Here is a 21913-nt window from a genome sequence, read left to right as displayed (position 1 = left end):
CAGATTATACATATTCTGCTATGAAAGAAATATCAAAAAATGAAATTAAATGTGATTTCATGGTTGTTGAGAAGCAACTGTCCAGTAATAAATTTAGGAAAATATATTTCTGGTAAGATTTCACTTTTCTTGTGCATTATTTGGATGTTATAATAATCATTATTTCATTGAAACTTAGAAAGCTGATGGTTATTAATAATATTTGAATCTTGAGCTATAAGTAAATTTGGTTATGAAGTCAGTTTTTCAACATTTCATGTGAAAGATCACTCTCCAGAGTGATCTTTCACATGAAATGAAACTTTCCTTGTGAAATAAGATATTCTTTTTAGAAATGACAAGAAGAGTAGACTTTTAAAAATCAAATACATTAACATCTTAAATATCCAGCTCCTGATTAACAGCTAACTCAGTTGTTGGTTGGAACTGACTGGTTTAGTTCTGTAGCAGATCACCAGAACTGCTGTGACTTAAAAAATAGACATTTATATCCATTTGCTTATTTTGTTAGGCCTGTTAGCCAAATAACTCAACCTTCATAAACAGGTTTTATTAGGATAGAACTGCTAATCCTGTCTTCATTGTCTGCTCTGTTATTTCCATGTTTCTCTGCCAGGTTTGTCTGTTTCATGGAAGACAGGAATGACTGAGTTTTCAGAAGGAAACATTCTGTATTTCACCTCTGTATGAGATTTGGTAACTTACCTTCAGTTGAAAAGCTCTTATAAATATTCTTGCATTATAGATAGGATTGAATTCTTGGATTATTTTGAATTATAGCCAAAGGCTATGAGTATTGTACAAGGGTGATCTGAAAAGTTCTCTGCCTTGACTATAGATGGCAACACTATCAGCAAGTTATTTTTTCTAAGTCTGTACATCTGTCATAAGCATCCATGTGAAATTGTAAAATGGGCTGCTGAGTTTAAACGTGCCAGTCTTGAAGATGATTCATGTGAAGGACGTCCAAAAAGTGTAACAACACCAGAAATCATTGATCAAGTGCACGATATGGTATTGGACAACCGGCGAGTCAAAGTGCGTGAAAGTGCTGAGATTATAGGCGTTTCAAAAGAATGTGTAGGATATATTTTGCATGAAGAATTGCAAATGAAAAAGCTTTGCACAAGATGGGTGCTGTGCTTACTCACAGCAGATCAAAAACGCACTCACATGAAAATCTCTCAACAGTGCTTGGAGCATTTTGAGAAGAATAAAACTGATTTTGTGCATTGATTTAATACTATGGATGAGACTTGGATTCACCATTACACACCAGAATCCAAACAACAGTCAAAACAGTGGACAGAAGCTGGTTGTTCGGTGCCAAAGAAGACAAAGTCAGTTCCATCAGCAGGAATGGTCATGGCATTGGTGTTTTGGGATGTTAAAGGCATTTTGTTTATTAATTATCTTGAAAAGGGTAAAACAATTACCGGGGAATATGATCCAATCTTTTAACCAGACTAGACGAAAAAATTAGTGAGAAAAGACATGGTTTGCAGAAGAAAAAAATCATTTTTCATCATCTTTCCCATTGCCAAAACACCGTTGTGGGCAATGGGAAAATTAAGGGGTCTGCACTATGAATTGTTGGAACATCCACCCTATTCCCCAGATTTGGCTCCCTCTGACTTATAGCTCTTCTCAAAACTAAAACTCTTCCTCGCTGGTCAGCATTTTATTTCGAATCAAGAGGTGATTGCATGGAAGAACACATGGATTAAACAGAATATGCCCAGTTTCATAGTTAATTTGTTACTTTGGCTCTAATTTCCAAACAGCAATAAAAATAAATTCTGCCTATAAAAATGAAGGAAAACTCACATTAAAACTTATGAAACCAACTCCTCCTTCTCTTTTGTTCTATTTACCTCTGTTCTTTGGAACAGCCTCCTCTCCATCACAGTCTTCCCCAAAGACTTTATCCATTATCATCATCATCATCGACTTCCAGACATGCACCCTTAAGGGGTGTTTAGGTTACTATGACAGCACTACATGATTAAGTTTACATTATTATTAATCTCCTGTAAACAATTTTCCTCCAAATCAGTCTATTACTTGTGATCACTCCGATATTGTCATTTCAAACATTTCGTGATTCTAAGCCACTTCTGACTAAATCAGTCCACCTAGACTGGTCTTCCTCTGGCTCTCTTTCCTGCCATCTTAGTATCAAACACCTGTTTTGCTACCTTTCTTCACCCATTCTATTTAAGTGGCCATACCACTTTAGATTAGCTCTGCTGACACATTCTTGAATACTAATAATGTCAAGTTCCTTTCTAGTATCTTAATTTTAGTATGATACTGTCATTGATGCCATTAGTTCATTCTTCTAATTTTTCTCAGAACCCTCATATCTGTGGTCTCTAGTCTTTAATCAAGTGTTTTATTTCTAACTCAACTCTCAGATCCATAACTTAAAACTGGCTCGAACACTGTCATACAATTTGGTATTTTGGCTACTTTTTCGGCATTACTTCAACCTTATTATCACCTCTGGATCTGGCTTCCACTGACCAGACCTTTGCATTATACATACCCGTAAGGATATGTGCTTTGCATTATGGGATACTAAGGCAAATGATGTGTGTCATCAGCTTCTATATACGAGTTGCCCCAGTCCTGAAAATATTTCAGGTGCAAACTTTGTTTGCTTACACTTGGATAAAGGATTAACCAAGTATATAATTTCTTGGTATCTTTAATTTATACTTTCTCTCTTATTCCATATAAATTTATTCAGCTGGCTATCCATCATACCAGCTTTGCTTATTCTGTTGTCTATTTCCAGATTTAACGTGCCATCTTCACTAAAAAACTGTGCCTAAATAGCTGAAATATTTTACTTGGTCAATGATCCCCATTCAGAATGCATCTGAAGTTTTCTATGCTCCTGCCTATTTTCATAGGTTTTTCATTTTATGGCTGATTTTCATGCCAAATTTGTTACAGCTATTATTCAATTTAGTTAGTGAATCCTGGAGACTTGCACTAGATCTGTTGAGGAGTACAACATCATCTGCATAAAGTAAAGAGCTAAGTTTAGCATCTCCAATTCTAATATCAGGCCTAATGCCACTTTCTGTCATAATGTGATCCATATAGACCATGTCTTACCACCCCTGGTTTTACATAAAACCATCTTCCTGTATTTCCTATAATTCTAACTGCTGACTGACTACTTAAATATAGACTATGTATTGCTTTGTATAATGTTTCATTCATCTCATACAATTGAAGTGTTTTGAAAACTTTTCTCTGGGCACCTTGTCATATGCCTTTTCCAGATCTACAAACAAATATGACAAGTACAGATCCTTGTCATATTTCCACAATTTCTCAACTATTTGTCTTAAAGGGAAAATCTGATCTTAAAAACCTCTGTTTGGCCTGAACCCAGCTTGTTCTTCTCCAAGTTTTCACTTCATAAACAATCTTTCCTAACATCTTTTCAAGTATGCTTGCATAACCTGGAATGTTTATAGAGAAATTCCTGTATAATTCTCGCATTCATCTTTATTCCCTTCTTTATAGATGTCTACTATGAGAGCTCTACTCCAATCATCAGGAATTCGATCCTCTAACCAGGCCATCTGAATTATGCAATGTAGCCACTACAAAACTTTTATGCCTCCATACTTAAGCATTTCTCATCGAATATCATCTACTCCAGCTGTATTTTCTACCTCAAGCATTATATGTAATCCTCTTTGCATTCCTGTTGAAATTTTTTAGTACAGTTCTGTTATTGCTTGGTTCATTTAACAGCCTTTTGAAATAATTACTCCAGACTTATAGAATATCCTTATCTTCAGTTTTCATGCCGTCTTTATCAGTTTTGATTCCTTATACTGTATTCTTATATCCATATTTAAGCTTCTTCAATATCCTCTAGAACAGCGTTTCTCAACCTTTCTAAGTTCGAGGACCAGTAAAATACCTGAAATAATTCTATGGACCACTACGTTATGTATTTTTTTTTTAAATGTATGTGGGGATTACCAACATTTACATATATATTTACAACATATGCATACATTTACATACAACATTTACAAATACATATGGAAACATAATTAAGTTGGAAGTAAATGATTAAAAGTATATCATCCTGAACAAAGTTTTAATTTTTATTAAACAAATAAAGATATCAGTTTCCGATTTGCTCTGGGTAAATGAATGGGTATGTCAGCACTGTCCCGCTGAAATCCCCATTCATCTGCCCACAGCAACTTTTAATTTTATATGTTATCCCCATTCATCTTCCCACACTCATTAAGCTCACCCCACAACAACATTTTTAACGCCGTTGGTATCATGGACAAATGAATGGGGAATGTCAGCACCATCCCGCTGAGACCTTCATTCATCTGCCCACAATGACGTTTATCTTTAACCCCCCATTCATCTATCCAAAGCAACTTTTATATTTTATATATTATCCCCATTCATCTGCCTATTCTCATGAAGCTAGCCCCACAACAACTTTTATCTTCACGCACTCTCTGATTCGACCTGCAACATGTAAACTGTTCCATTCTTAAGTGCATTGTGAGAGAGGAAAATGTTGTTCTTATCTTACTCTATTCATTGTAATACTGAATACAAACTTGACATCCCTTGTCCTGTCCAAACCATCTCCTGCATATACCCAAAAATTTCACTCAGAACATCCCAGAGCGATTAATGCCCCTCCACACACAATTCCAGTCGATACGAATCACCTTATTTCCCTGAGAAGTTTTCCATGACCAGCAAAAAAATTGAAGACATCCTGTTATGTGAGGTCATTCCCGATATCTGTAAACAGTCCAACCCACGATGTCAATTGCAAAGTGCCATCCACGTGGTCTGGCGCATTTTCCCACCAGCGACCGTACACATGTAATTTGTACTAATCGTCTTATGATGGTGGTTTTAATTATATTCATCCTGTTTTATCCAGAGGCACAACAGTGGTCATCATAAATCTGGCAGATTCATTAATCATGTGGTGGTTTTATTTAAATCTGGCCTGTATGCTGCTTGTATTCGTTACGTTGTGATGCATGTTTCTGTACAATCCATGACTATAAAGATGCATCCATCGCATGTTCTCTGCATGCGACGGATTCAAATAAAACCACCACACAATTAAAGAATATCATCTGCTCCAACTGCATTTTCTACCTCAAGCTTTATATGTAATCCTCTTTGCATTCCTCTTGAAATTTTTTAGTACACCATGATGTCACTTTGCATAACTTTCATTTCATCCCCGATTTGTCCAATTTTGGAAATGGATTAATTCCAAAACCAGTAATGAGGATAATCAGAAACTCTAGTCCAAATAAATAATATGATATAATTATGTTACTACTTACTTTTAATGAGAGGGTTTGAGCTTCTCGGCCTTTGCAGAGTTGCTGGATATCTTGCTCAATATTAGTCAACTTCAGTCGAAGATCGGCACACACACTAAGACGATTTCTGTATTTTGTTTTTATTTGAAGGAGTGATGAAAATCCTTTCTCACAAAGATAGGTTGTAAAAAATTGCATGACGATTTTCAGTGCTCCTTCAGATAATTAGGGAAATTCACTTCTCACTGAAGGCGAGATCCAGAATCGAGCCAAACCAAGATCACGGAATTGCATTTTAAGCCCACTGTTATTTGAAAGCTCAATTAACTGTTCTTTTTTCGATAACAAAAGGTTTCTCGTGACTATAAGCCTGAAATAGATCTCGAACCCACAGAAATTTCTTATAAAAGTTATTCGGAAAATATGTTTCAAAATTCTGTTTCAGAGTTTTGAGGTGGGCACAAACCCTTTCCAGAAACTCGGAATCAACAAAAGGATCATTTTCCACTGAAAAGGATTCCAATGTTGGAAAAGGTGCCAATTATCTGTCTTTTACATAACTAACGCACAACACCATTTTTTTTTTCTTTTTTCGAATGCCTTTATTTTGTCGTAGGCATCAAAAACAGTTAAAGAATTTCCCTGAAGGGAGAGATTTAGTTCATTTAATTTCGAAAAAAATGTCTGAAAGATAGGTTAGGATAATGTTGATAACCATGTTTTGTCAACAAGGAGTGATGCAAAATTAGAATTACATTCATTTACAAACAATAAAACTTCGTGCCTTAATTGAAATAAACTTATTAGTACTTTGCCTCTGGAAATCCAGCGAATTTCAGAATGAAGCAAAAGTTGTATATATATATATTCGCTGTCCATTTCATCACAGAATACTGAAAATAACCTGTTATATGGTAGTCGAGCCTTAATAAAATTAACTAGCTTTACAGCGTTGTATAGCACAGTTTTAAATTCTGGTGGCATTCCTTTGGAGGCCAATCTTTCCCTATGTATGAAACAATATACCCAATTCATATCCGAAGCTTCCTTGACCATAGAAACAACCCCCCCCCCCAACTATGCCTGCCTGTAAGGGCGCGAGCTCCATCCGAACAGAAGCCCATGCATTTTTCCCACTAGATCCCTTTGTGTATTATGTAATTATTGAGAGTGTGAAATATTTCTTCTCCAGTTGTTTAGGATGACAAAGTTCTACAAAACAATCAATATCAATATCTTCTAGTATCTTGTTGCCAAACATAGTTTTTACCACATCTTTTATAGCTGGAAGTAGTAAATTTTCCCCGATAGAATGAGGTTTCCCTGTTTTCGCTATGTGCAAACTTAAGAGACAGATGCTTGCAGTTCCTTGCTATTAATTGAACTCATGGCTGAAACTACATCTTTCCCATGAATTAATGTCAGTAAGCGTCGCTGAAATTGGCTTTGTTTTTTTCCTTTTTTTTTTTTTTTTTTTCCACATCACAGTGTTTAGTTTCTAAATGTTGGAGTTTCACAGGTTTCATGCACTGGTTCAACAACACTTCATAACACAAAACACATTGAGATTTCTGTTCGCTTTCATTTCCACACCAAGTAAACCCGAATTCCAAATATGAACTGTTATATTTCCTTCTGTATTTTTTCTTTGAACTGCTTCTTTCTTCTACTTTAATTGTGTCAGATTTACTCACCGTTACAACACATGTATCACAATTAGGGTTAGCATCACCAGTTTCATTTGCTCTTCTTTTCAAAGTCCTAGTTCTAAGCCACTTTTCCATTATTAAAAAAACGTTTCCGAAAAATATATACATATATAAATACTGGGGTTAACTCACGACACTTTGTCCAAGTATCATTTAGCACTTTTGAAGTTATATTGAGCCTTGGTTGAAGGAGGAAAACCTTCAGCAATAAAAATCAATAAACAAACAAGAAATTGGTTGAAATGTGGATAACACATGTTCACTTCAAATCTGACAAAACAGCAAGGGAAGGCGGAAGCAATAAAACTATATTGTTGTTCACTTCGCCCCCTCTTATTATTCGTCATTCTGCCGCTACAAATTATTGTAGTGCCAGAAAGACGAGTAATAAAAGAGAGGCGAAGTGAACAACAATATAGTTTTATTGCTTCCGCCTTTGAACATTCTGATGCTATTTGCTGTTTTTCTTTTAAGTCTCCATTTGATTTCAATAATTTTTTACTTATTCAATTTTAATTTGTTTGGATAATTAAAAAATATATATTTATTTAATTAATTTAAGTCTGCCTGTGGACCATCTGTCCCATCTTCGCAGACCACAGGTTGAGAAACACTGCTCTAGAACATTTTGCCACCTTCCTGATATTTATTTTCCATACTCTTACCAAAGTTTTCCCTTGACTTTTGTTTACTACGTTTACACATTGCTCAGCTCTCTTACATTTTCTCTGTTATTCTTTTTGGGCATCTGCTGACTTATTTGTCAGGAACTTTTGATATGGTTTCTTCTTTTCCAGGCCTTATACTTTAACTTCTTGACTTATTTTTCTTTAACTTTAATTGAATCAATAAAAGTCTTGTTCATTGTCACTGAGACTCCAAAGTTTTCGTTTTTGTTTTTCAATTTCTTTCATTTTATCTTCAATAATGTTTGTATAGTTGAGTCTACAATTCACCTATAAAAGCTGCTAAACTTTAATTCTTTTTAAAACTTTCTTACATTCTGTGCTTTTCAATGTGATATCCATTTTTATCCTGCTTAGTACTAAGTAATGGTCACTTCCAATTTTGAATCCTCTTTACACTTGTATCCTGAACCAGCATGATGATATCACTATCAACAATGACGTAGTCAATGAGTATTTTCTTATTTCTTGTGTCTTCTCTTCGTGTGAACTTGTGCACATCTTTATGTTGAAACAGGGTGTCAGTAATGACTAGTCAGTGTCCTGAGCAGAAGTTCAGTAAATACTTACCATTATTATGCTTTGCACTTTTCTCCTGATTTTCCCAAAATGTTCCTATATGATCTCCAACAAGGACCGCTTTTTCCATTTTCTTTGTATCAGCTGCCTGTTCTCTAATGGCTAAAAGAATTCCTCCACTTCTTTAGAAGAGCCTTCTGTGGAACCATAGGTACAAATAAGTTTCATTGTCCATTTCCCATTTTGAAGTTTGCTCACATAACTCTACTTGAAACTGCCTTCCAATCAAGAAGTTGATCTTCATGTTTGGTGTTGAATTCTATTGCTACTCCTTCCTTTCCTTGATCGTTATTGCCTGAAGATAACATACTATACTTATTATTCAGTAAGATCTCACCTGTTTTTGTCTTCTTTGTCTCAGTAATGCCAGTTATGTCCACGTGGCACTTTTCCAATTCTTCTGCAAGTTTGATTTTCTTTCCATCAATACTCCTTATACATTTGATTCCTGTCTTCAGTGCTTCTGATGTTGGGTTTATTCTTCTTCTAGATGATGAGTTGAAGCTTGTTCCAGTAGCTGACTTTTCATTGCTCTTCCCGGTTCCCTGACAAAAATAATGGGTACCTTTAACCCAGCGATGCCCCCACCCTGCATGAAATCTCATCATATGCATTTGTAGTTTAAGCTAATAGAGAGTACAATTTGGTTGGCTGAGTCCTAAATTGCCAGCCCATCCTTGTTCATTCAGTACCATAAATTCCTGCTAATGGGCATTTTACATTGAAGGTGAAGATTAGACATTAGGTCAGAAGCCCTAGTTGATTCTTCGCATTCCCAAAAGCCAATGTGGTAGTCCCCTCCCAGTTATTTGGCTTTGATCCTTAAGCAACCCCAGTAATTCAAAAACTATAACCCAGCTATTCAAAAAACATATCAACAAATTTCTTCTTACCCTTTTACCTATACTCGACATTGCTGAAAGTCCTGTGACCTTTCATTTTTATAGGTCAGATCTCAAAAATGAAATCAGAACAAGATCAAACCACACACACAATGCAGTTTGATATTGTTCAGATTTAATATTTCTATAAGTTTTGCATGAAATGTCACGGATTCTTTTTTTTTTTTTTTTTCTACTTGTATATAGAAAATATATGATTTCAGTGTTGTTACTTTCATCATCCTTGCAGTCAACATAGAACTGCTCCATAATTCTAGATTGAAAAATCCATTCCTTTCTTTCTTATAGCATACAAATTTTCAGGATAATTGCTTCTCTATCTGTTACCAGTCTTACATTTCTTAATTTTTCCCCCCTTTCCAGCTGGAACAGCTGACTAGATATTAAAAATAATCGTTATGGCTGAGGATGGAAAGAAAGGAGAAGACAAAATCTGTAGGGTTTGTGGAGATAAAGCTTTAGGATATAATTTTAATGCTGTTACTTGTGAATCCTGCAAGGCTTTTTTCAGAAGAAATGCATTAAAAACAAAGGTATGATATAAAAATTTTTCAATTTGCATTTCAATTCCCAACCCATTTATGATAATTACTGCATAATTGTGAAAATTTGTTTACACACACACACACACACACACACACACACACACACACACACACACACACACACACACACACACACACACACACACACACACACACAGGGGTGGCTGAAAAGTTCTGATAAACACCTACAACAAAAATGATATTAAAGCAACTAATATAACTACAAGAAAGAACATATCTTAAAACCTGTTAACCCCCATGTTTCATCCATTTGTTCAAACCTCTGACATGTCTTCTTGTATATCCTAAAAGACATGTCAGAGGTTTGAACAAATTTGAAGACACAGAGGTGCAGGTCGTCATCAAGTTTTTTGTGCACCAAAAAAAAGTCCACAACTGAGATTCACCAAACTTTGTGTGAGACTTCAGGGAACTGTGCTCCAGCATATTTGACAGTTGCCAGATGGGTGATCAAGTTTAAAACTGGATATCCTGAGACAACAGATGCCCACAGGTCAGGAAAACCTTCCACAGTGATCACACATGAAAACATCAATGCAGTGCATGCCATGATCCTTGATAATAAATGAATACCACCCAAAAATATTACAAAGACTCTGGGGATATCAAGGGAACGAGTTGGTTCTTTATCCACCAACGTCTGGACATGCAGAAGCTCTCAGTGAAGTGGGTCCCCAAATTTTTGAATGCCAACCAAAAGAGAGAACATGTGCTGCCATCTCAAGGAATTTTGGATCATTTAGAGAAATCAGGTGCAAATTTTTTTGGTTTGCATTGTGACTGTTGATGCAACATAGCTTCATCACTATGACCCACAGACCAAACAACAGTCAGTGGGGTGGAGTCACAAACGTTTTCCACAGCCAAAGAAGTTCTGAACTGTAATGTCAGCAGGAAGGTTCAAGTACCTCATAAAAGGTGAAACTGTTACAGCAGTCCTTTATATTGCAAATGATACAGCAGCATTGTAACAGGTGTATATAACACCTCATGGGGAATATATAGAATAATGTGTAAGTTACACGGTTCTACATCAATTCCTTCAAGGTAATTATCATAACTTTTTAGCACACCCTTGTGTGTGTGTGTGTGTGTGTGTGTACACACGAGGGTTGTTCAATAAGTCCGTGCAAAAATGAAGAAAACATAATTTTTTTTGGGTCAAACATTTCTTATTTTTCGACAGTCTCCTTTGAGGTCTATACATTTAGTCCAACGATGCTAGAGTTTTTTGATCCTGTTCATATAGTATGATTTGTCCAACTCTTCAAAATAGGCAGTTGTTTCGGCAATCACCTCATCGTTTGATGAAAATCTCTTTCTTCCTAGCCATTTTTTCATGTTTCAAAACAGATAGTAGTCCGAGGGAGCCAAACCTGGAGAGTCGGGGGGGGATATGCAAAAGGACTTTGTAGCGTAAATCAAACAATTCTGCAGTCACAATTGCAGACGAGAGAGTGGGTGCATTGTCGCAGTGAAAAAGAATCTTCTTTTTCACCAAGTGTGGTCGTTTTTCCTTTATTTCATTATTTAAATGATCCAGCAAAGACGCATAATACACTCTGGTAATTGTTTTGCCCTTTTCCAAGAAGTCTATGAAGATTATGCCACGAGCATCCCAGAAGACAGTGGCCAAAACCTTTCCTGCTGAAAGAACAGCAGGAAAGGTTTTGGAATCTTTGGTGCAGATTCCCCGCTTGCAGCCCATTGTTTTGATTGTTCCTTTGGCTCAGGGTGGTAGTGATGAATGCATGTTTCGTCCACTGTTATGAAATGACGCAAAAATTCCTTTGGATTCCGTTGAAACAGCTTCAAGCTGTCCTTGCAACAGTTCACATGTTGACGTTTTTGATTCACTGTGAGCAGACGCAGCACCCATCTTGCAGATAATAAAACTAAATTTATTATACTCTAACCAAGTGAAAAATAAACTTTCAACATCTTGCAGATAGTTTTCTCACATGTAAATGTTCATGTAAAATATTATATATGTGGTCATTTGAGATGCCCACAGCCTTAGCAATTTCACACACCTTCACTCTTCTATCATCCATCACCATATCATGGATTTTTTCAATTATTTCTGTAGTAGTGACCTGAACAGGGCATCCAGAACGTTCAGCATCACTTGTGCTCATATGGCTTAGTGGTTTAGTAACTTTGAAAGTTACTAAACTACTTATAAACCATTGTAATTGAAGGCGCAGACTTACCATAATGTTTATCAAGCTTAGCTCTGGTTTTCTGAGCTGTTTTGCCTTTCAAAAAGTAATGTTTAATTGCTACATGAAATTCTTTCTCATCCATTTTTCACAAATCATGGTACTTGATCGATTCAAATGAACTCCAAACACAGATTAATAGATCTATCTGACTGAAACTTAGTGTGTGATCCTCCAACAGTTACCAGCAACTAAAAATAACCTCAATGCATACTGGTGACACCATCTCTTAGACTTTGCATGGACTTATCGAACAGCCCTTGTATATATATATCAATTGGTATATGTGAGATAAGATGGCCAGAATCTGGAGAATTAACAACAGAGGAAGAAAATCTCTTTCTTCACTCAGGTACTCCAGAAGGAGTTACTTTCTTGATCCAAAAGAATATTAAGCACTGTGTCATGAATGTTAAACTTGTGAATAGTAGACTTGCAGTAGTTATTTATTTCGTGTCCAAACACAAGTGGTACAACATTATTTACAACAAATTAGGATATATAACAAATGAGAACAGCTTAAATTTGATAATGAAATATTATACAGGGAATAATAAGTAAATATGAAAAAAAAAAAGAAACTATACATAAGTTATATACAATAAATATGGTCAGATGTTCCTCCAGTATTTTGCGCAATCAACTGCTCTCTCTGTGCAGGATATCAGATCCTCTTTTGTGTAATGTGATTGAAGAAAGGGACAAGAAGGAAGGTGATCCATGGACCGAGTTGTTCCACACTCACAATTATCTAGTCCAGTGAGGTAGCCCCCATTTGATGAGGTTTTGTTTGCAGCATCCTGTCATTTGAAGTCTGTTGAGGCTTTTCCAAGTATTCCAGTCCAAGTGGGCACCACATGGAAGATGTTCGGCTGTTGGAAATACCAGTATTATTCTCAGGGTATAATGCAAGCCATTGTTGAAATCTTGTCTCTGGAGGAGTTTTAAGTGGTTCAACAGTTGCTAGGAAGCTATGTCGGGATCTTAGTCTTTGGGGCACTGTGGTCTGGCCAAATAGTGGGTGGTATTCATCATTCATTTGTCAGCTGAGAATGCAGATCTTCCAAAAAAGGGAGTGCAATAACAGTCAAAGTATACAGGTCTTTTAGTGTTGTTGGTTTCAAGCATCCTGTAATTAAGCGGTAGCTTTCATTCAATGCTGGGTCAAGTTTTTCAGCATGGCATGATCTGGACCATACCAGGCAGGCATATTCAGCAGAAGAATAACAAAGGGCCAAGGAAGAAGATCATAGTGTGCTAGGATCTGCACCCCATTTGGAGGAGGTAAGCTTTCTTAGTATGTTGTTTCTTGCATTCACTTTTGCCTTTGTTTTTTTTATGTGTGTTTTATATGAAAGTGTGCGATTGAGAGTCACACTGAGGTAAATTGGGTTCCAGGAAGGTTCTAAATTAGAGTCTTCCCAAGAAATCTGTAGCTTCCTGTTGGCTTCCTTATTGTTAAGGTGGAAAAGGTCAGTCTGGGTTTTCAATGAGTTTGGTTTTAATTGACTGCTGCAATAATATGCAGTTAGACTATTTAAGGTAAGTGATAGAGTAGTTTCAATGGACTTGAAATTTTTTGATTGAGTAGCTATGGCAAGGTCATCAGCATAGATAAAATTTCTAGTACCTGGAAAGATGGGGAGATAATTGATGTAAATGTTGAAGAGTAATGGTGATAACACACTTCCCTGGGGGAGGCCATTTTTGGGGGGATGCCAGCAGCTCTTCCCCCCCAGGTCCACATAAAAAAAGCTTGTTTTCCAAGAGTGATTGGATCAGGAGAACAAGGCGATAGTCTCTAGTTATTCTGTATATTTTATTTTTGAGTGTGAGATGGTTTATGGTATCATATGCTGCAGTTAGGTCTACAAAGACTGCTGCTGTGGTTAGCTTTTGCTCATAACCATTTTCTATATATTGAGTGAGGTCGAGAATTTGTGACGTACAGGATTTGCCTGGTCTAAAACCAGCCTGCTCAGCATTAAGATTGGGTTCATTAGGGGTTGTAGCCTATTCAAAATCAGTGATTCATAGAGTTTGAAGAGGTTGCTGAGTAGTGATAGAGGTCTGTAATTTTTTGCTTCAGTTGGAGTTTCCCTGGTTTCAGAAAGGCCACCACTTTATCATGCCTCCAGATAGTTGGTATCCTTAGGGTTTTGAGGCAAGTGTTGTATCGGTTTAATAACCACTCTTTAGTTCTGGGTCCAAAATGTTTAATTTGTTCATAACAGATATCATCAAGGCGTGCAAATTTTCTAGGTTTTAATAGGTTTATGGCAGCATTGAGTTCAGTGATGGTGAAATCTGAGTGAATCATATTTTGATCCTCACTTGGGGTCTAAGTATCTTGCAGTAGTAAGATTAAAGGATAAACCACTAAATATATTTATTATACAAGTATATAATATATCCAAATATGTTGATAATAGTATGTCCAATTCTTCCTCCCAATGTATTGTGAATGTCTGCTCTTCCCATGGCAACTCTGACCACAATCTTTCTCCTTCTCTACAGTTTATCCTTCGCCCAACCAATCTCAGTCTTGTACCCTATGGCACTGTAATTGCGCGAACTGGGATGACCTCTGTAATTTTTGTTTCTTTTCCATAGTCAGATTACTGCTTTCGCTCTCATGATCCAAACAGCTACACTGAACTAGTAACCAAAATAATTCTCACACAGAATAATTCCTTCATTCCCCACTCCACTGCAAACCTCCAATTTATATCGAAGTCCTAGTTCTCAAAAAAAAAGTGCATCTATGATAAAAATGCAGCTTATTTTCAATGACTTAAATTAAAAAATTTGACTTCTCATTCAGCTTACACAACAGCTAGAAACATGTAAAAAAATTTATCAACAATTCCAAAGCACTTTGTAAGGATGAAATGCAATAAACTTGCTTCCTGCTCAACTGGCAGGCAAGCCTCCTAGTCCCTTGCTTGATGCTGTTGGGCATAACTTCTGCCCTTCCATGTTGCCACCTCTCTTGCATAAAGGAGGTTCCAAGACAGCTGTTGTAAATTACTGACCGATCAGCATATCAGGAGTCGTTGTCAAAGCTCTGGAGAAAGTAGTCAAGAGGAAAATACAGGAATGGATAGATGAAAATAGGATACTGTATGGGGGACAGCATGGTTTTGTGAAGGGTAGATCATGCCTCAGTAACTTGCTCATGTTTTATAACACAGTGACGGTTGAACTGGATAAGGGTAATGGGCTTACAGTGATTCTGCTGGACCTTGCTAAGGCCTTTGACAGGATACCACACAGAATTCTGATCAGTAAACTGCAGCATATGGGGATGGATAGAGGATTGGTGAGATGGATAGGAGGGTGGTTGATGGAGAGATATCAGAGAGTAATTTATTCAGGAGTAGAGTCCAAAAGACGGCCTGTGACTAGTGGTGTGCCGCAAGGTTCTGTTCTTGGATCACTACTGTTTAATTTGTTCATTAATGATATAGGAAAGGATCTGAGAGGAAGTGTTCATTTGTTTGCTGATGATGCAAAGTTGGGTAGAACAATAGTGAATGCACAGGATGTCAAAATTTTGCAGGATGATTTGGATAGTTTGGAGGACTGGGCTAAAGAGAATGGATGTCAACTTAATGTGGCAAAATGTAAGGTGAAAATTTTGAGGGTGAAAAGATTAGCAGCATTATACCACATTGGTGGAATTGTACTCCAGGAGATTTGGGAGTGTTGGTGGATAGGGAGTTGAAGTTTAGAGGGCACATTGCAAAAGTGACTAAATCAGCTCATCAAATCACTTGATTACTGAAGAATACTTTGACGAGGAGAGACAAAGTATGTTCCTCTGTATCGAGCCTTGATAAGACCCCATCTATACTATTGTGCCCAGATTTGGGCGCCAGGGTTTCTTCTTGATGGAGAGGATCCAGAGACGAGTGACCAAGATGATAGCAGGTCTATGGAATGAACCTTATGAGAACAGGTTGAAGATTTGTGGGTTGCAGAAATTGGTTGATAGGCAGAAGAGGGGTGATATGATTGAGACATTCAAAATACTGAAGGGTTTCTATAAGATTAATTCAGAAGATATTTTTTGAGAACAGGACTGGTGGTGGGAGGACTAGGGACCATCCATGGAAACTGGGCAAGAGTGTGGTTAGCAAGGGTGTTAGAGCTAGATTTTTTACTTGGAGAGTGGTAAATGAGTGGAATAAGCTGCCAGAGTCTGTTGCGGGTGCCATGACTGTGTATGAGTTCAAGGCGAAGTATGATAGATACTGTGTGAATGTTGAATAGTTGTTCTTGACATGATGTTAGGGCCTCCCTCGATGAGTCTAAGGACACCTTGGAGTTGCCTGTAATAATACTGATGGCACTATGGTAACCTCACCCAAGGAAAAGACAGACCTCTTGGCATCAGTTTTTTTCTTCCAACTCCAACCTGGATGACCAAAGCAAATCACCTTCTATACTTCCACAAACTGCCCACTGCATGTCTCCTCTGAACTTTTGCCAAAAGAACATCAGAAAAACCCTCATTAATCTTGATGCTAATAAGGCACTTCAGATGGTATTCCTCTGGTTGTGCTCCGGAAAAACTCAAGCCTGCCATATTACCCACAAGAAATATCTTTTCTTGTGGGTAATATGTTTCAGTTTCCTTTCAAGATCAACTTTCTCTTGTTCAGTTGACTGTAATGTTCAGTTTATCCTGGCCCAAACATATTACTCACATAGCCTCCTTAGCCTCTAAAAAAGCTTCATGTTTTCCATTCTAACCATTACTTCTCTTCCTCTCAATACCTAACACACTATAAGTCTCAGATCCATCCACTTCTAGAGTGCTGTTCCCACATTTAAGTGGAGCACCCAAGCCCTCTAAGAATTCTTAATGATATTCAGAAGAGGCCAGTCTGATTAATAGACAATCCTTCCCCCACAGACACCCTTCAGGCACTTTATCATAGACACTCTGTTTCAGTATTATACCTTTTCTATAGATACTTTTGTGGTCATGTATTGATTTGGTCATAAAAGTGATCCACTTCTTGATTATCATATGAGGATATTGGTGTACTTTTTTCTAATTTATTTTATATGTTGCCTCATACATGAAAGGTCACAAGACCTATAACAATACAGTGCCATGTGTGGGCAACTAACTTCTCATCATCTTCCTTCATTCCATCTACCTGTATTCTTTGGAACAATCTCCCCTTTACCATTTTTCCCACTGAGTGCAACTTCCCACTCTTTAAAAAAACATATCAACAGGCTACATTTTTCCCTCAATCACTTGCCCACACATGGCACTGTATTGTTATAGGTCTTGTGACCTTTCATGTATGAGGCAACATATAAAATAAATTAGAAAAAAGTACACCAATATCCTCATATGATAATCAAGAAGTGGATCACTTTTATGACCAAATCAATAATCTGATCCGTGAAACACCTAAGAAAGAATTTCTAATAATACAAGGGGATTGGAATACAAAAATCGGAATAGATATAGGAAGGATTTTTCCTCATTTATTGGAGAGACGAATTGACAGGGGTATGAAATAAATAGAATATGCTCTGCAGAATGATCTCACCATAATTAGCCCACTTTTCCACACGTAAAAGGTAATGAAAATTCATCTGGATCTCCCGCAGATGGAAGAACTTGGAATCTAATTGGTTTTGACATTAGAAGTGACCATAATTTAGTCATAGCAACATTTATATTGAAATTTGAAATAACCATGAGGAAAAATAAACAGGCAAAATTTTAACCATACACAATTCAAATCAAACACCACTAAAGAATTATTTACAATAAATCTTGCTTCTCCTTTTTATGAAATCCCTGCTGACTCTCTTAATCCTTATAGCTCTTAATAACAGTTTTCTAAGATGGTCATTAAAGCAACTGAACATATACTGGGAAGAAAATGCAGTATTAATAAACTGTGGATTGCCCAAGAAATAGTAAGAAACTCACATTGGGAACAAAGTATAATTACCTAAACAGACAGAATAAAAAAGAGGTAAAGTTTGCAAAAAAAAAAAAAACATTTTCCAAAGAATGCAGAGAAATTGAGGATAATCTTCATAAGAATTACCATACAACAGCACACCAAATAATTAAGAAAACAACAAAACCTTTTGTTCATAAGAACTGGATAATTGAGAATGTAGATGGAACAGATATTACTGATCATGAAAACTTATTGAAAAGATGATATGATTATTCAAGTAAACTATTCAAGTGTAATGATAACTTGGACCAGCAGAATTTGGAGTGATAACAGAGATATCAAAGAACAGTGATTATCTCATACTTAAAGAAGTAGAAAGAGCCATCCTAAGATAAAAATCAGGAAAAACAACAGGATTTGATAATATTTCAGCTGAACTACTTAAAGAAGGAGAAAGAACCTATTGTTAGTACACTTCACAAAATTTGCAGGCATGTGTGGAATACTGAGATCTGGCCAAAAGACTGGCACACTGTTAACCTTATTTCCATTCCAAAAAAAATAAAGAATCAAAAAGTGCAATAAATTTAGGCTAACAATAAAGTTAGCCTTATCAGCCACCCAAGCAAAATATTTTTGAACATCTTACTCTCACATATTGAAGCAAAAACAGAATTCAATTTTTAGATTTCTGGGCTGGATTTAGGAAAAACAAGAGTACAATAGACCATATATTTATGCTCCAGATCACTGGAGAAAAATATGTAGAACATAATAAAGAATGTAGCATAATGTCATTGACCTACAGAAAGCCTTTGATTCTATTTGGCATGATGCTCTTTGGAAAATTTTGCAACATTATGGAATAGATAGCAAAATAGTACAACTGATTGAATCCATGTACTCATCTTCTGAAATTATGGCTAAAATCAAGGGAAATTATAGCAATCCCTTCCAGTGGAGCATGGAGTGAAACAGGAGTGTAAATGAAGCCCTGGAGAACTGTGATATTGGAGTGATGCCAGGAAGAAGAAGAATAAACCATCTAAAGTTTGCTGACAATATTGATCTTCTAGCAGAAAACAAATCAGATCTTCAGGAAATCATCACAAAATTAGCTTATACTATTAAAAAATATGGCTTAACCATGAGTACCCAAAAATCAAAAACAAAAATCTGTACTTCTGATCAAGAAATAAGTGCTGTAGCAGAAACTGAGCAAATCTTACTCGAGGATACACCCATATAAGTTGATCAGTTTAAATACCTAGGCGGTATCTTTAATAAAGATGGCAGATCAAGACTGGATATTAGAACAAAAATTGCAAAAGCACAGCACTCCAAAAACTAAAACCATTATGGAAATATTACAATTTTACATTTACCAACAGATTATGCCTTGTTGATATACTAGTACTGCTATACGGAAGTGAAACTTGGATCTCCTAAAAGAAGATGAAAAGAGGTTGCTGGCATTTGAAATGAGATGCTATAGACCATTCCTAAGGATATCATCCACTGATCACATCACAAATTTTGAAGTAAGACAAAGAATCAGTTCTTTCATTGGTCCAAGAGATAACATCATAACTAAGATTTGAAGGAAACAACTTATGTGACTTGGTCATATTTATTCCAGGAACTCGAAAAAGAGGCAGACCTAGAATAAACTGGATAGACAGTATTAAAATTGTCACTGTTAACAAAAGGAGAATGTCTTTACGATGAATGACAGATATCACAGTACACTTAACAATTGTGAATTATAATATAGAACCATTGAAATTATTACAACTGAATCTAGTAAAGTACAATTCATCTCAAATAATTTGTATTATTTCATTAAACAGATATCAGTTTCTTATCGGGTACATTGCAAGTGCCAGATTAGATATGTGAAACCAAAACTGAAATGAAAACTAACATAGAGAAACAGTTGTTAAAAGATTTATAATTGTAAATTATGGTTCAAGATTCTATTATTACAATGGTTCAAGACCCTACTCTTACAGCTAATAATCAAAAATCAGACACTCACCTTGAGTTTACATAGATGAGTTTCTTTCATAATCAATATGGATCCATTATATATTACATTGACATAAGTATTGGGACATGTCCCATTTTAGAATGAAACACATTAATATGCATATTTTCTGTTATTGCATATGGCCTTTTAGGTTGTTGATGATAATTGCCAACCAGTGTGGGGACACCATCTCACTTATCAGAGACATGACATGGCTTGAAAAATTTCCATTTCTCTAGAGCAAGGAATATCTAACCTTTAACTTACCCATGGTTTACTAATGCTAATGGTCTATAGGTGTATTCTTTTATAGCATTCATTTTAAGTTTCGTAGCATTGATTTTAAATTGATTGTACATTTACTGTCATTGGCACATGGAAAAGAACTTTTGGATTGCTTCGAGACTTTAGAAAGGCTTTGTTATAAGATGCTATATCAGTGATCTATCCATTTAAGACATCGGTAAGTAATTGCATTCTCCAAAATCAACTGTAGGCATCATTGTCAGCTGATGAAAATATGCAAATGCTACCTTAGGCAAGAAACCAACACACACAGGAAGCAAGTACTAAGAGACTAAAGGTGCTCAGAAGGGTTATTTGAAAATCTTGGTTGTCTGATGTAGAAATCAACCTTAAGTTCAAAGAGTTTAGTAGTAGGACATTATACACCGGTGTCCAAAAGTTAAGGATGAACAACATTTTTACCTAAAAAAAAAAAAAATCAGCTAACGCCTTTTTATTCCCGTATACGGGAGTAGGCGAGGCCATTTAGCCCTATCTAACTTTTGGAGACTGAGTGGGCAGTTCAATCTCCACTGGTACCAATCAGCGATAGATGGCCCAATGCTATTACTAATTAAGCGGTACGCAGTGAAGAGAGACGGCTCAAATGTGCCGCCATCTCGTGGTCCCTAACCCTAACACAATATATTTTAATGTCTGAAATAATGTGGGTTCTGAGGTCGATTTTCTTGAGTTTACAGGACGAAAAACCCGAGTTTCCGGGAGGAAAAACCTGCTTGCCCGTGCCAGAGATCGACTAACTCGGGAACCGGTCGAAAAAAGGCTTAGAAAAATTTCCTCTAGTCGCCGACTAGACTCGAAACCAAGTCTTCCTTCGGGCAGCCAAGCGTGGTGGTGTGCAAACGCCACATCCACTGAGCTACACAGGCTCTCCACATTTTTACCTGTATATGAAAAAAAAATTTCATGACTACGGCCAAATGTGGACATAATTTATTGCCAGCATACTAATACATTGTATTACACAAAAAATGTGTTATCAGTTTCATACAAATTAAATTGCAATGCGTCTTTGGCAAAAGTTACAAATTTCCTAAGGACGTAGTTAAGGAATTAATGTACAGTGCTTACAGAAACTACATGGAGAGACATTTCAATATGGAATATGCCACCCTGAACTGATGCATCTCTCACAATGTTGTAATATGCATAGCACCAAGTAATTCCAGAGTTCTTGAGGCCCACTGGCCCACTCCTCCTTCAGAGCAAGGATAAGGTCTCGTTTGTTTTCTGGAGGGCAATTTCAATGCATCTCCCTATTGCATCCCAAAGGTATTCTATATTTTGTTGTTATAACCAACAATTTGTCTTGGTGCGCTGTGGTAGAGTCAGGATGACTTCTTAGCAAACGTCTGGAACACATTCCATTGGTTTGAAATACTGTCCAGAGTCTGGATACAACATTATGTGAGATTCCAAACTTTCTGGCAGTATCAGTATTTCTGCGGCCTTTCCATTAATTCAAGCTTTCCAATAATTCTTCCCTGCAATCATCTAGATGTTGTCTTTGAAACATTACAAGACATCCAGGTTTGTAGCTTTATTCCTTCATGAAAAGAGCTTCCTTCAAACTCGATGTGCATAACACGGCCTTTTCCCTTTTATCCTGTTCAGTGCTACC

The 21913-nt window shown here is 36.5% G+C and overlaps 1 protein-coding gene across 1 annotated transcript in view; it reads left to right on the top strand.

The window, feature by feature from the left end:
- Hr96 (Nuclear hormone receptor HR96) overlaps nt 1–21913 on the top strand; it is a 73487-nt gene that overhangs the window by 14531 nt on the left and 37043 nt on the right. The window contains exons 2-3 of the mRNA XM_090391127.1: nt 4–112; nt 9591–9760. Of these exons, the coding sequence (XP_090247253.1) occupies nt 9626–9760 (135 nt within the window). The 5' untranslated portion in view covers nt 4–112; nt 9591–9625. The remainder of the gene's footprint in view (nt 1–3; nt 113–9590; nt 9761–21913) is intronic.

The sequence above is a fragment of the Typopeltis vanoorti genome, chromosome 4 (genome assembly GCF_054136105.1).
Source record: "Typopeltis vanoorti isolate ZY-2024b chromosome 4, IOZ_Tvanoo_1.0, whole genome shotgun sequence".
Classification (NCBI taxonomy): domain Eukaryota; kingdom Metazoa; phylum Arthropoda; class Arachnida; order Uropygi; family Thelyphonidae; genus Typopeltis; species Typopeltis vanoorti.
Note: the sequence above shows the minus strand (reverse complement) of the source record. Positions and strands in the feature narration are given on the sequence as shown.